This window comes from Copadichromis virginalis, linkage group LG9, assembly GCF_057382275.1.
Source record: "Copadichromis virginalis isolate Kocher_CV1m ecotype Utaka linkage group LG9, C_Virginalis_male_GT1.1, whole genome shotgun sequence".
NCBI classification, from domain to species: Eukaryota; Metazoa; Chordata; class Actinopteri; order Cichliformes; family Cichlidae; genus Copadichromis; species Copadichromis virginalis.
Genome location: NC_140626.1, coordinates 925,069 through 939,162, shown reverse-complemented (window position 1 = coordinate 939,162; position 14,094 = coordinate 925,069). Strand labels below are relative to the sequence as shown.

Below are 14,094 nucleotides of genomic sequence, written 5' to 3'. Positions count from 1 at the left end.
ACTGCATAAAAAGCACTTGCAGCAACAAAAACATAATATTCCAGAAACACGCTTTGCCGATCCGATCAGCTGTTTGTAACACTTCCTACGTCCATCAGCGCGAACTATCGCATGTCCGCCATGACCTGCCCGAAACCGGAAATGTAGTTTTTTACCATCAAGGCCTCATGAGCCTATACTTGTGTCTTTAAAAGTTATCTTTGACTTTATGACTTTGTGTCGTTTCTGGGATGCTCAGGACTCATATTGCACTGCTGGAAATGGTTTATTTTGATGCACATGCTGTTTTTTTGCAAATTTGGATTATAATATTTATTTTTTGTTTTTCCTGCAGTATATAAAAATTGGTGTATTTCAAAAATAAAACTATGAAGACACTTAAAATAAATTTCCTGTGGTGGGAAACTGTTTTGTGCAACTTTTTTGTATTTACAGTTTTGAGGGATAAGCCTCTTAAATTTCTCTAACTAGAAATATATGTTAAAAAGACAAAAACGATTTTATATTTCGTTGTAGTTTATTGCACTTTTTTGCAATTTATGCAATTACTATGCACTTAATGCATACATATTATTAAAGTTTAGGCTATAATGGTTGTATTGATGTATATCAACTTGAAATGCTCCCAAAAATGGCACTACAGCTGAAGGCTGTAAAATATAATATAAGCTCTGGCGGACTTGGTTCTATGGTAGGTCTTAAAGGGTTAATTAAAACCCAGTTAAAAACACATGAACTCATATAGCCCCTCTGACACCCTGTGTGTTTCCACACATGAACACGCATACCCCCGAGCACACCTGAACGCACATGCGCACACGCACGAAATCTGTCAAACAGGTTGTCAAACCGGTTTGGTTGGCCGCCATATTGGACAGGTAGCAACGTATTACTACTCATGGCCTAAATTTCTTCCCCGACTTCTTATTCCAAAGCCTTTGTCTGCTGGTTTGAAGACAATAAATAGCTGGATGAACATGAAAAACATGTCCATCACTGCGACTGGGGAGAGTGCCCACCCTATGGAAGACGTCCTGCATCGTCCCGGTCCCCAAAAAGAACCGGCCCAATGAGCTGAATGACTTCCGACCGGTGGCACTGACGTCACATCTTATGAAGACTCTAGAGCGGCTCTTCCTCAACCTCCTCCGACCACAGGTACAACATGCCCAGGACCCACTACAGTTTGCATACAAGGCGGGTGTCGGAGTGGAGGATGCCATCCTGTACCTCCTACACAGAGCCCACTCACACCTGGATGGGGGAAAAGGCACGGTCAGGATCCTGTTTCTTGACTTTTCCAGTGCCTTTAATACCATCCGGCCCTGTATGCTTCAAGAAAAACTGAACAGGATGGAGGTGGACCCCTGCCTGGTGGCTTGGATCTCCGACTACCTCACCGACAGACCACAGTACGTCAGGCTGAAGGACATCACGTCTGACACAGTGGTCAGCAGCACAGGAGCACCACAGGGAACTGTGCTGTCCCCTCTTCTCTTCACCCTGTACACCTCTGACTTCTGCTACAACTCTGAATTATGCCAATATTCAGAAGTTTGCAGACGACACAGCCATCATGGGGTGTATCTGGGATGATCAGGAAGAGGAGTACAGAAGTCTGGTGAGGAACTTTGTCGCATGGAGTCACACAAACCACCTGCAACTCAACACCTCAAAGACTAAGGAACTGGTTGTGGACTTCGGGAGGTCCAGAGAAGGTCCACTGCCGGTTCAGATAGAGGGGGAGGAGGTGGAGGTGGTCAACAAGTACAAGTACCTCGGGCTGTGGGTGGACAATAAACTGGACTGGTCATGCAACACAGAGCACCTGTATAAAAAAGCCCAAAGCCGACTGTACTTCCTCAGGAGGCTGAGGTCTTTTAACATCTGCAGGAAGCTCCTGAGGATGTTTTACCAGTCAGTGGTTGCTGGAGTACTTTTCTATGCTGTGGTGTGCTGGGGGAGCAGCACAGCAAAGAAGGACTCATCCAGGCTGGAGAAACTGATCAGGAGGGCTAGCTCTGTGGTCGGCATGAAGCTGGACACTCTGGTGACAGTGGCAGAGAAAAGGACATTAAAGAAACTGATGGACATTATGGACAATGCTGGGCATCCTCTGCACACGGCCATTAACAACCAGAAGAGTCTGTTCAGTGACAGGTTGCTTCTCCCAAAGACAAGAACTAACAGACTTAAAAACTCCTTTGTCCCACACGCCATCAGACTGTTTAACTCCCCTCTGGAGGGGAGAGGGAGGGGAAACAGGAGGACAAAGGAGGGGGGAACAACTAAGCTGTAGTGCCTCTTCACCTCACTGTGCAATACCTTTTGTGCAATACTTTTGTAAATAGTCAACGGTGCAATAGACTCAATACTTGAAATGTGCAATTCACTTGTATTTTTATTTTTATTCCTATTTATTCTATTTATCCCCTTCGTATATTTTATTTATATTGTCTCTGTATTTATATATGTGTGTGTGTGTGTGTGTGTGTGTGTGTGTGTGTATATATATATATATATATATATATATATAAAAAATATTCTGTAACTTCTGTCGGTGCTGTGCTTTTTTGGAAATCGAATTTCCCAGAGGAACCCACCCGAGGGATTAATAAAGTTCTATCTAATCTAATCTAATCTAAATCTTCTTGAGAGTCACTAGAATAAATTCAACTAGACACACAAGACAAAGGCTACTTTCACACTGCAGGTCTTAATGCTCAATTCCGATTTTTTGATCAAATATGATTTTTTTGTCTTCGTGTTCACACTACAAATAAAATGCGACAGCAAACGTGCTCTAGTGTGAACGCTCAAAGCGGCCCGCATGCGCAAAAGAAGACTTCACACACAACACGCTCTGCTTAGACCCAGAGCAAACAGTATTGTTTGACAGATGGCTGTTAATATAAAGACTTCGGACTTTACATTTCTCAATTTTTGCTTTAAGTTATTTTGTTATTTACATAATAATGTAAATAACCTAATAATTATCCTTATTGCTGTTTAAGAGAGGAGCGGTGCTTCAAAGGATAGTTGCAGATTTCTGTCAGAATCTGCAGATTATACAGTACAAATAAAATGTTCACATTTCTCCAACGTTGTCTTCCCAACAGTTTCACTGACATCTACACGGGATGGCCAGGAAGCGTTCACGATGTCTTCTCGGGCGCTTCTCTGGCACTGATAATTGGCGTCTGTCTTGTGTCGGTGACGTAAAAGACGGATTTAATGCGACCTGACCGTTCAAACAGCAGTCGCTTTCTAAAACATAGGATATGTATCGGATTCAGTACCACATACGAAAGTGACCCAGATCGGATTTGAAAATATCGGATTTGCGCCGTCTTTGCAAACTTCAGAAAGCAAATGGCCTAGATCTTGGTTCCACTTACCTCAATGACCATGCTTGCAGAGAGTTTATTGGAACAATAGCACAAACTTCAAGAGACCAGATTGAAAAGGAAATTCAAGAAAGCAGGTTCTTATCCATTCTTGCAGATGGCAGTACAGACACTGGTATAATAGAACAGGAGTTGGTTCACGTCAGGTATGTGAGGGATAATGGTGACATAGCCACATACATGATCAAATGTCAGCCAGTCAAGAGTGCAAATCCTGCAGGTATTTTAGAGGCTATTGATGAAGCAGTGAACACCATGGGTATCAGAGAGGACACATGGAAAAAGAAAGTAGTTTGTGCAAATTTTGATGGTGCTGCAGTGATGATGGGTGAGAAAACAGGAGTAGCTGGGAGACTGAAACAGAGGATACCCCACATCATAACAATCCACTGTGTGGCACACAAACTAGAGCTAGCCGTGCTGGATAGCGTGAAAGGCTGTGAGTACCTGGTGAAATTTGAAGATACACTGAAAACCATCTTTAACCCTTGTATGGTGTTCGGGTCTGTGAGACCCGTGTTCAGTTTTTTTCAAAAGAAAAATTAAACAATTAATTATTTTTTCACGTGTAAATGTGTTGTGTCTTTCCACTCACTCCACTTGATTATAACTGATTTATTTATAACATTTTATATAAAAGAAAAACGAGAAGCACATTAATTCATAAATGTGATCTAACAAAGGTAAAGGGAAAAAATTAACCATGTTTGCTGTTCATATGTCTTGTAATTGGGATGAAGTAAACATCTGTTGAGTAATTTAACATAAAATTGTTTGATAGTGTTAATTTGGAAAGCCAAAACTCTAGCGGGTCCACCAGACCCATGAACACTGGCTGAGTAACAAAAATACGAACACCACACAAGGGTTAAGATGTACTACTATTCCCCAAAGAAGCGAAGAGAGCTGACAGAAATAAGTGAACTGCTAAATGAGAGGCTGGCACATTTCAGTGGGCTGAAGAGCACACGGTGGCTTCTAAGCCGGCTGAGATGTCTAAAGGCTGTGGAAAAAAATTACACTCCCACTGTTGTTCATATGGAGAACATGGCAGAAGGAAGTGATGTCAAAGCCGAGGATGCAGCCAAGGCTAAGGGGGTGGTGCAGGAGATGAAGACTGAGAAATTTGTTCGCTTCCTGCATTTCATGTTGGACTACAGTACCATCTTATCCAAGTGCTCTACTGATTTTCAGCATGATAACCTAAACATCACACGAACAAATCAGTTAGTTGAGAGCACAACATCACGCTTACTCAGCCTAAAAACAAAACCAGGAGAATATCAGAAAACCTTGGACACAAAGTTCACAGCGAACCAGGATGGTAGCATTTGCTACTGTGGAACTCAGCTAACAAAAAGTCAGTGACCTGCTAGAAGAGGTGAGGGAACAGACAAAGACACCTTTGGTGCAGAGATCCAGAAGATTATTGACAACACAGTCAAGTACATGGACAACAGATTTAAAAATCTCCATGAAAAGCCTCTCTCTTGTTTCAAGGTTTTTGACCCTTCCACTCTTCCCTACCCCAGAGAAGAACTAGCAAATTATGGGGATGAAGAGGTGGATTATCTTGTCACACATTTTGCCTGTTTGCTAGATGCAGAAGAGAAAGAGAAAATTCCACAAGAATGGATGGATCTAAAAGTGTGGCTTGCAGAACGCCGGGGTCGCAAAGTAGATTGCTTGTACAGAGATCTCCTCTCTGAGAATCCAGAAAACCTCTCTCATATCTTGTTGCTGGTGAAATTAATGTTGACACTTAGTCCATCGACAGCCATCTGTGAGAGAGGATTTTCTTGCATGAACCGAGTGAAGACAACACATCGTACCTCTCTACACCCTGAAACACTGAATGACTGCATGCAACTCTCCATTAATGGGGAAACAGTTGAATCTTTTTGCCCTGACAAGTCGATTCGTTTCTGGATGTTTTCTGGAAAAGGTTCAAGACACCTGGATCATAAAACCCCGACAAGAACAAAGAGCAGTGAAATGGAGGGCAATGCACACGAAGAGAAAGCTGATGAAGGAGATGCTATGCCCTCAACGTCGAGTGGCATTTTCTCATCCGAGACTTCAGTGGAAATTTCAGATTCAGGATCTGACACAGACTAATTCATGTTCTACACAGTTCTAACAAGTTCACAGAAAATTCTGTTTAATTAGAACCAGATATTTGAGTTGATTGTAATGTTTACACAGTTGTTGTAATTTGTGTTTTAACAATTTTTTGATTGATGTTTTGTTTCCTTTACAATATTATACAATAAAAACAATCTTTTTTTATTCGGGCTACTCAAATTTATTTCGGGCTACCAAAAACTAAAGAGTGCCTGCCCGAAGGGCTACCAGGGATTTTAAAATTTTGCGAGCCCTGGATGTTATCCCTGCATGGCTCTTTAAAGAGGTTTTTCCCTCGATTGGAACCTCAGTCCTTGCTGTTATAAATAGCAGTATGACTTCCAGTGTGGTTCGCGATGGTTTTAAACATGCAATTGTACATCCTTTATTACAAAAAACTTTCCTTGAACCCTCAGTTTGCTCAAATTGTAGACCGATCTCAAAACTCCCAGAACATAGTATTTACCCAATTCAATACAATTTTGATACTAATGGTATTATGGAGGTTTTTTAATCTAGTTTTAAACATTTACATTCCACTGAAACAGCACTCTCACAGGTTTTTAATGACATTCTTATAGAAAATGAAATGATTTTTGAACTAAAGTGGACGATAGAAGATTGAAAAATGCTGCCTGGTCTGATGGGTCTCAATTTCTGCAACACTCAGATTTTAGTGCCAGAATTTGTCTTAAACAACAAAAGCATGGATCCATCCTGCCTTGTATCAGGAAACGCTGATAAATTGAGCAAGTGAAACCACAACTTTAAAAGATTATTCTCCAAAATGAATCTTTTTGACAGCTTAAACAGAAAATCAGAAGTTTTCATACCTACAGCAAGTTTGATAAAAGATAAAAGATTTTAAAGATCTTATTTTTCAGGACAGATTTTTCATAAGGAAATGACATCATGGCTCAAAATCTTTGTCATTAAATTATTCCTTTATTTAACATTTTTTAACTTCATTTAACTTTATTTAACAAAATAAATTCAATAAAAACTTAAGAACAGGGAACTGATTTTTCATTGAACTTTTGAGAAAGAAAACGGAAATCACTGAAAAAAAAGGTAACCACTGAACACAAACACCACAGAAGAACAGTTTACAAAGATTCAAATGGAACTACGGGAACATTTTCATTCATAGCTGCCTCATTAGATCTTTACAGCAGAGTCTATCTGAACTCTGTGGAGCCTGATCTCCAGGGTTTTAAGTTGGACTCTGAAACCAGAAGAGGATGTTTCTCTCTCTTCAGATTCACTCTGATCCTGTGATGGGAACGATTTCAGCCCTGCGTGATCCCGCTGATGTTTGCACAGAGCAGATAATGAAGTGAATGTTTTGGCACATTGGTAACAGTGAAACAGTTTATTAGTAACGTGGGATCGTTTGTGTGCAGAGTATGAACTGAGATTTTTGAAGCTCTTGTCACACTGGTCACAGCTGTAGTTTCCTTCCATGTGTGTACGTTCATGCTCGTTACAATTATCTGAACGTGAGAAGCTTTTGTCACAGTGTCTGCACATGTATGGTTTCTCTCCTGTGTGGACTCGTTTGTGTGTTTTAAGGTGACCTGCAGTGGTGAAGGATGACCCACACTGATCACAGAGGTGCTTTTTGACACCACTGTGAAAGAGTTTGTGTCGTTTTAAGTCACCTGATGTGGGGAAGCTTCTCCCACATTCTTTGCAGTATTTCAGTTTGTCTCCAGTGTGTTTACGTTGATGTATTTTTAGGCCGGCTTGCTGACTGAAAGTTTTTCCACAGATGTCACAACGAAAGTCTTTCCCACCACCACAGCGATGACAAGGTTGAGAAGTGGATCCATCTGTGTCGCTCTGCTTCTAAACAAAGACACAAAGACAGTGTAAGTCAGTCCTTCAACACTTTTATCCTGAACGTCGCCTGAAATAAAGAGCATCTCTGCGGACGTCCAATTATATTTAATTGTTTCAATTAACACACTCAGTTTACTGGGCTACGATAACTACAATACTACCACCATAATACTACAGTAATACTTCTTTAATATTATAGTAACATCTGACTTATGTGGGACTCATGTAATGGGTGGGCACAGATGGAAGTATTGTAATAGATATTGCCCCCCCTCCATAATCTCATGCATTCTTATCATTGTTATGTTATGCGTTCAGTTCTGTATTACTATTTCTGACACATACTGTGATAACTGGCAATATAGCTAGGATACTCTGATCAATGATGATTCCCACGGGTGGTGCTCACGCAGGCACTGAAACGGGCAGCTTCGGGCTCACGCAGGCACTGAATCGGGCAGCCTTGGGGTCCTGTGTGTTCTACTGCACAGATAGCCTGCAGAGCGCAGCTACGCTGAACTGAAGTGCTTGTGTTTTGTATTTGCAGGTGAGCACAAGTTATGTGTTGATAAACGGAATGATGTTGACGTATGAGAAATGTATTAGAGTATGGTACTGTCATTAATGGAACACACCGCTAATGTCGGAGTTTGTGATTTACATGATGTACCTGAACTGGTGTTAAACGGGATGTCACATCGCAAATGAGGGGATCGAGAGGGTAGTCTCCATGCGCAACAATACTAGTTGGAGGAGCATACGAGTGTGCAGAATATTGTAATATGAACATTGGTGGGAAAATACTGAGTAAATGAGTACTTTGTTAACACGTGTTCAGTAGTTATATGTAAAATGGTCGCGTGTGTTCTACTGCACAGATAGCCTGCAGAGCGCAGCTACGCTGAACTGAAGTGCTTGTGTTTTGTATTTGCAGTTGCAAAAGAGCAAGTAAAGAGAATGATTCTGAACTCATGCACGCCTGGAAGTGTCATTTGTCCAAGTGTGCAACACTTACACTTAAGTACTACCACACTAATGTTTTTAGGGTACCCACTAGAGGTGGGAATCACCATAAACCCCACGATACGATATTATCACAATACTTAACTCACGATACGATATTATTGCGATTTTTTTTTTATATATATTTTTGCAATATTCTGGGTATTGCAATACGATATTTTGTGATTTATCACATATTTTTTTCTACTGCAGATTTTGTCCATAAAGGTAAACTTTATCAATATTCATTTTATCTAATAATAAAGTCTCACACTCAGTGTTTCATGTCAGTCAGTTTTATTGCTGACAAAGTGAACGGTTTGTATAACAGTCTAGTAACTAACTTAACTGAACGTAAATATCTGGTACAATTATAGCTTAAAACAAAATATAATTTTACATTAAATAAAAAAGTTTTAAATTTAAATAAAATAAAACATTTCTTAAATTAAAATAAGTAAACTGTCCTGTTTGTTGCTGCCCTAAAAAGTTAAACACATTTGGACAGTGAAGCAATGTCAGCATTCTTGCTCAGAAAAAGGAGCTGATCAACATGCTCTGAAGTCAGAGTGCTCCGTTTTGCTGTGATGATGTCTCCAGCGGTTGAGAAGACTCTTTCAGCCGAGACACTAGTACCTGGGATACAAAGGAATCTTTTTGCCAGCGTGGCCAGGAAAGGATAGACTTCCTCATGGGATTTCCACCAGCTTAGTGGGTCTTCTGTGAGTGCAAGTGACATGACCTCCTGGTATCTTTTCACCTCCTCCTCAGCTGTGGCAGATAATGATTTTGGTGGGGCTCCAACATCACCATAAGTCTGACCAAGCAAGTCTGTTAACCCACAAAACTTCCTCATCTTGGCTGGTATGAGAGGGGGTCTGGGATTTTGTTCAGTCTCGTCAGGTTTCTCATGATGTTCATGGGCTGCTGCCTCTTTTCTTCCTGTAGAAAACCCACACACATACAGAGAGAGGGAGAAAATAAATATTTCATATCTTTTAGTATGCAGTAATATGTTAGCAAATTATAATTAATGTATTTAATTGTTAAATAGAATATTACCAATATGACAAAAATATCACAGATCTACTAATATTGTACGTAAGTTATTTAAATTATAACACCAGAATGTTTGCTTACCTGAAGGGTTATAGCCTCAGCAACCACTCTTGCATAGGTTTCCTGTCTTTCCTCCAGTGACAGGAACGGCAGGGTTTTAAAGCGTGGGTCAAGAGCTGATGCTGTGTAGAGGGTGTTCCTCTCGACTGTGCTGGCATATCTCTTCTTAAGATCTTGACTGATACTTTGCTTGATGTTTCTGACCAGCGCTGTGTCACCAATGTTGTCTTGGGTGTCGTGCAACAGCTGTGCTAGCAGCGGTGCTACGAGAGACAGAGTAGGATTCTTTTCCTCAGACATCACAGTAGTCGTGACTTGCATTGACTTCAAGGCCCGGACAATTTCTTCAGTGTTCCCAATATCCGTCTCGTTTAGAGCAAAGATATCTGTGCTACTCTTTCTGACTTCAGGAGACAGCAGCGCTGCACAAATCGCAGGTTGTTGTTCAAGGAAACGCTGGAGCATGTCATAAGCACTGTTCCATCTTGTGCAGACGTCAGGCTTGAGCTTGTGAGTCGGGAGCTGTAATATTTTCTGTTTTTGCTCCAGAGCGTGGTTTGCCACTGTGCTTCTATTGAAAAACCCAGTTATGCGCCGCACTCTCCCCAAGACCCTGGCTACTGCAGGCAGGTTTAAGGCTCGTTGTGATGCCTGGTTGAGCATATGGGCGAAACACTTCACATGCAGGTATCCCGCTAGCTGAGTGGCAATTGTCATATTAGAAGCATTGTCGGTGACAACCACCAGATTTTTGTCGGCAATCCCCCATTCCTGTGCTGCATTTTGCAGGAGATTTGCAATGTTCGCTCCGGTGTGACTTTCATGTAATGTTCGAGTTTGGAGAACGTAAGACAGCAGTTGCCAGTCCGCTGTGAGATAATGAGCTGTTATAGTCACATATGAATCCACAGCCCGCGAGGTCCATGCGTCGCAAGTTAATGCAACCCTTTCTGCTGTGCTCAAACTTTCCTCAACTTTACGCTTCACATCTATGTAGAGATTGGGTACGGCTGTGTCCATGAAAAAACGTCGTGATGGTATCACATACCTGGGTTCCAGCGTCTTGATCATGTAAGAAAAGCCCTCGTTTTCCACAATGTTGTAAGGACGCAGGTCTTTGCAGATGAAGTACGTGATAGATTGTGTTCTTTTCTTAGCTCGCTCTGAATTGGGAGATAGCTTTGCTAAGCTAAGAGTGTCCAGCGTTGGTTGATTTTTCAGTGGAGCTGATTCAAAGCTAGCTTTCCCGTCCGCGGTTAATGCTATTTTTGGATGGTGCCGTGTAAGATCGGCCCTCATGTTCGTAGTATTCCCAGAGCTTTATTTTCATACGACACACCTTGCAAATCCTGTGTGTCATATCCATCTCATTTGTTCCATCCTTGTTAGTGCTGGGCGATATATCGGGTTTTTTTTTTAAAAATATCGATATATTATACAAGACATAAGCTGTGACAATATCGTTTATATCGATATAGTCTATGTTGGTTATAATTACACTTGTGGAGCCGCTATTTTGCCTCTCTCTCGTCTGGGTTTGTTTGCCCCGCCTCTCACCCTCACTGAACACAAACCCCCTCCCCCATCGCTACACCTCCAGTTGGCAACAAGATGGACACAGGAGCTAGCGAAGAGGAGCTCGTCGGAAAAAAGAAATCCAATGGCTCAATTATTTGGAGATGGTTCGGGTTCAAAGTGTCAGATGAGCAGCAGAATACAGGGAGTGCAGAATTATTAGGCAAATGAGTATTTTGTCCACATCATCCTCTTCATGCATGTTGTCTTACTCCAAGCTGTATAGGCTCGAAAGCCTACTACCAATTAAGCATATTAGGTGATGTGCATCTCTGTAATGAGAAGGGGTGTGGTCTAATGACATCAACACCCTATATCAGGTGTGCATAATTATTAGGCAACTTCCTTTCCTTTGGCAAAACGGGTCAAAAGAAGGACTTGACAGGCTCAGAAAAGTTAAAAATAGTGAGATATCTTGCAGAGGGATGCAGCAGTCTCAAAATTGCAAAGCTTCTGAAGCGTGATCATCGAACAATCAAGCGTTTCATTCAAAATAGTCAACAGGGTCGCAAGAAGCGTGTGGAAAAACCAAGGCGCAAAATAACTGCCCATGAACTGAGAAAAGTCAAGCGTGCAGCTGCCAAGATGCCACTTGCCACCAGTTTGGCCATATTTCAGAGCTGCAACATCACTGGAGTGCCCAAAAGCACAAGGTGTGCAATACTCAGAGACATGGCCAAGGTAAGAAAGGCTGAAAGACGACCACCACTGAACAAGACACACAAGCTGAAACGTCAAGACTGGGCCAAGAAATATCTCAAGACTGGTTTTTCTAAGGTTTTATGGACTGATGAAATGAGAGTGAGTCTTGATGGGCCAGATGGATGGGCCCGTGGCTGGATTGGTAAAGGGAAGAGAGCTCCAGTCCGACTCAGATGCCAGCAAGGTGGAGGTGGAGTACTGGTCCATCATCAAATGTGAGATTTACAAGGAGGGAAAACAGTACACCTCTCTGAACAGTGTCTGGGAGGCTGTGGTTGCTGCTGCACGCAATGTTGATGGTGAACAGATCAAAACACTGACAGAATCCATGGATGGCAGGCTTTTGGGTGTCCTTGCAAAGAAAGGTGGCTATATTGGTCGCTGATTTGTTTTTGTTTTGTTTTTGAATGTCAGAAATGTATATTTGTGAATGTGGAGTTGTTATATTGGTTTCACTGGTAAAAATAAATAATTGAAATGGGTATATTTTTGTTTTTGTTTTTGTTTTTTTGTTTTGTTTTGTTTTTTGCCTGTCCCATTTGGTTCTTTAGCCATCAGAATTGTTGTCTGAAGACCAACAAGGATACCCAATGGATTTACTTTGCCAAATGGATCATCGTGGCATTGCCGTATTGGTCCATTTGATCGACCTTTGTTTTTATTATTTATTATATTTTATTTTCAGATGTTACAGACGGGAGAGACATGAGTGAGGGATAGGAAAGGGAGAGAGAAAGAGGAAGGAAAAGAAAAACGGAAGGGGAGAGGGACAGTGAGAAAGGGGGGGAGGAAAAAAAATCTCCTGGATCACCTGTTGAGAGAAGAAGAATAGAAAACAAGCACAAAAAAAAACCAAAAAACCAAAGCAACATACTAAACACAACACCATCGCATTAATCTAGCTAAGTGTAAACAGCAGTAAATACTAAATATTCAATGTTGTTGTGCAGCACGCAGGACAGACAGCGCACAATGTGCTTTGAAGTAGCAGCCAAGAAAGGTGTAATTTAAGTCTACGAGCAGTGAACATCCGTGTGCATACCTGTGTGGATCAGCGCGCTTGTATTCAAATGGTTTCCACATGTAATGGTCTGCAAGATGATGTAGCGAGCCATAGCCCCGTCCCCCAGGGCATGAAGCAGGCATGGAGGAGATCCAGGCCCCAGACATCCAGAGGCCTCAGAGTGCGAGAGCCCAAGGAGGACCACCGGAGGGGCATCTGTGCCACCCTCATGGGAAGGGCTGAGGATCCCCAGACGAGGCGTCACCCAGTAGCCACCAAGCAGAAGCTAGAGGGGGCTGCACCGGCGTGCCCGCCGGCTCTGCCGGCAGCCAGCTGTGCCAGAGTGAACCGAGCTGCAGGCCCAGAGGCCGGAGGCCCGAGGGCCCCCCGCACCCCGGAGGAGGCCTGACCGAGCAACAGGCGCCAGGCCCCGCCAGGTAGCCACCGGGAGTGAGCCAGTACATACTTGAGTGCCCAGCCCCGGACACCAAGAACCACCAATGCACCGACCCCTGAGGGCATCAGTCACCGGCAGGGAGTGTGGTGAGGGGAGATAGGCCTTGGAGGGCCTGGGAGTTCCCAGAGAGGTGGAGTCTAAGACCCGACCTGACATATAGACACAGACAAACAAGCACACACAGACACAAACATGCATTCCCACCCTCATGCACACATATACAAACACTCAGCACTCACCCAGCGTAAGGAACCCAGACCCAAGAGATGTTACCCTTCCCCCCGGGGTGGAGGCAAGCAGACCGTCCCAGGCTCCGCAGCAGCAGGGAGGCCAATCGGACAGCCAACATCTCCTCCCAGCCCCCCCGCCCCGATGACTAGCAGAGAACGGGGGTGTGTGAAGACCCCATACCTCCCTCCTCCCGCTCATGTGTAGTGTTGCTGCGTGTTGTTCTAAAGTGCATTTAAAACAAGGGAGAGCATGGTGCTGCTGCTAGAGTTAGCACGGCCCCTCCCGAGAACCCTCAATGTCTACATGGATTTAAAATTGAGAGGTGGGCACCAGCGCCAGAGGTAGGTTTGAGTACACAGACCGTCCACTGGACGCCGTTAACGTGCCCACCCTCAAGGCCCTATATATATGTGTGTGTTATGAGAGTGTAAGTAATGTGGATGTCTAAGTTGTGAGATAAAATTGAGGCACAGGTGGCCAGAAGGGGACAGGGGGGGGGGGGGGGAATGTCTCCCCTGCACCCTCGTGACACACCCGCACCCCAAGGCCCTACCTGTGTGGGTGAGTGTGGTGGAGCGGGAAGAGGGAGGTAGCCGGGGATGGGGAGGAAAAGGAGGGAGGGGAGGATGCCC

At 43.2% G+C, this 14,094-nt stretch overlaps 2 protein-coding genes across 3 annotated transcripts in view; both read right to left on the bottom strand.

The window, feature by feature from the left end:
- Positions 1-6,462: 6,462 nt before the first annotated feature.
- LOC146701054 (uncharacterized) overlaps positions 6,463-14,094 on the bottom strand; it is an 85,464-nt gene continuing 77,832 nt past the window's right edge. For both annotated transcript variants that reach the window (XM_085467388.1, XM_085467389.1), the window contains exon 4: positions 6,463-7,379. In XM_085467388.1, the coding sequence (XP_085323514.1) occupies positions 6,690-7,379 (690 nt within the window). In that variant the 3' untranslated portion in view covers positions 6,463-6,689. The remainder of the gene's footprint in view (positions 7,380-14,094) is intronic.
- LOC146701057 (E3 SUMO-protein ligase ZBED1-like) lies at positions 8,698-10,793 on the bottom strand. The gene has a single exon (XM_085469161.1). It carries the CDS (start codon positions 10,791-10,793, stop codon positions 9,486-9,488), a length of 1,308 nt encoding a protein of 435 aa, XP_085325287.1. The 3' UTR covers positions 8,698-9,485.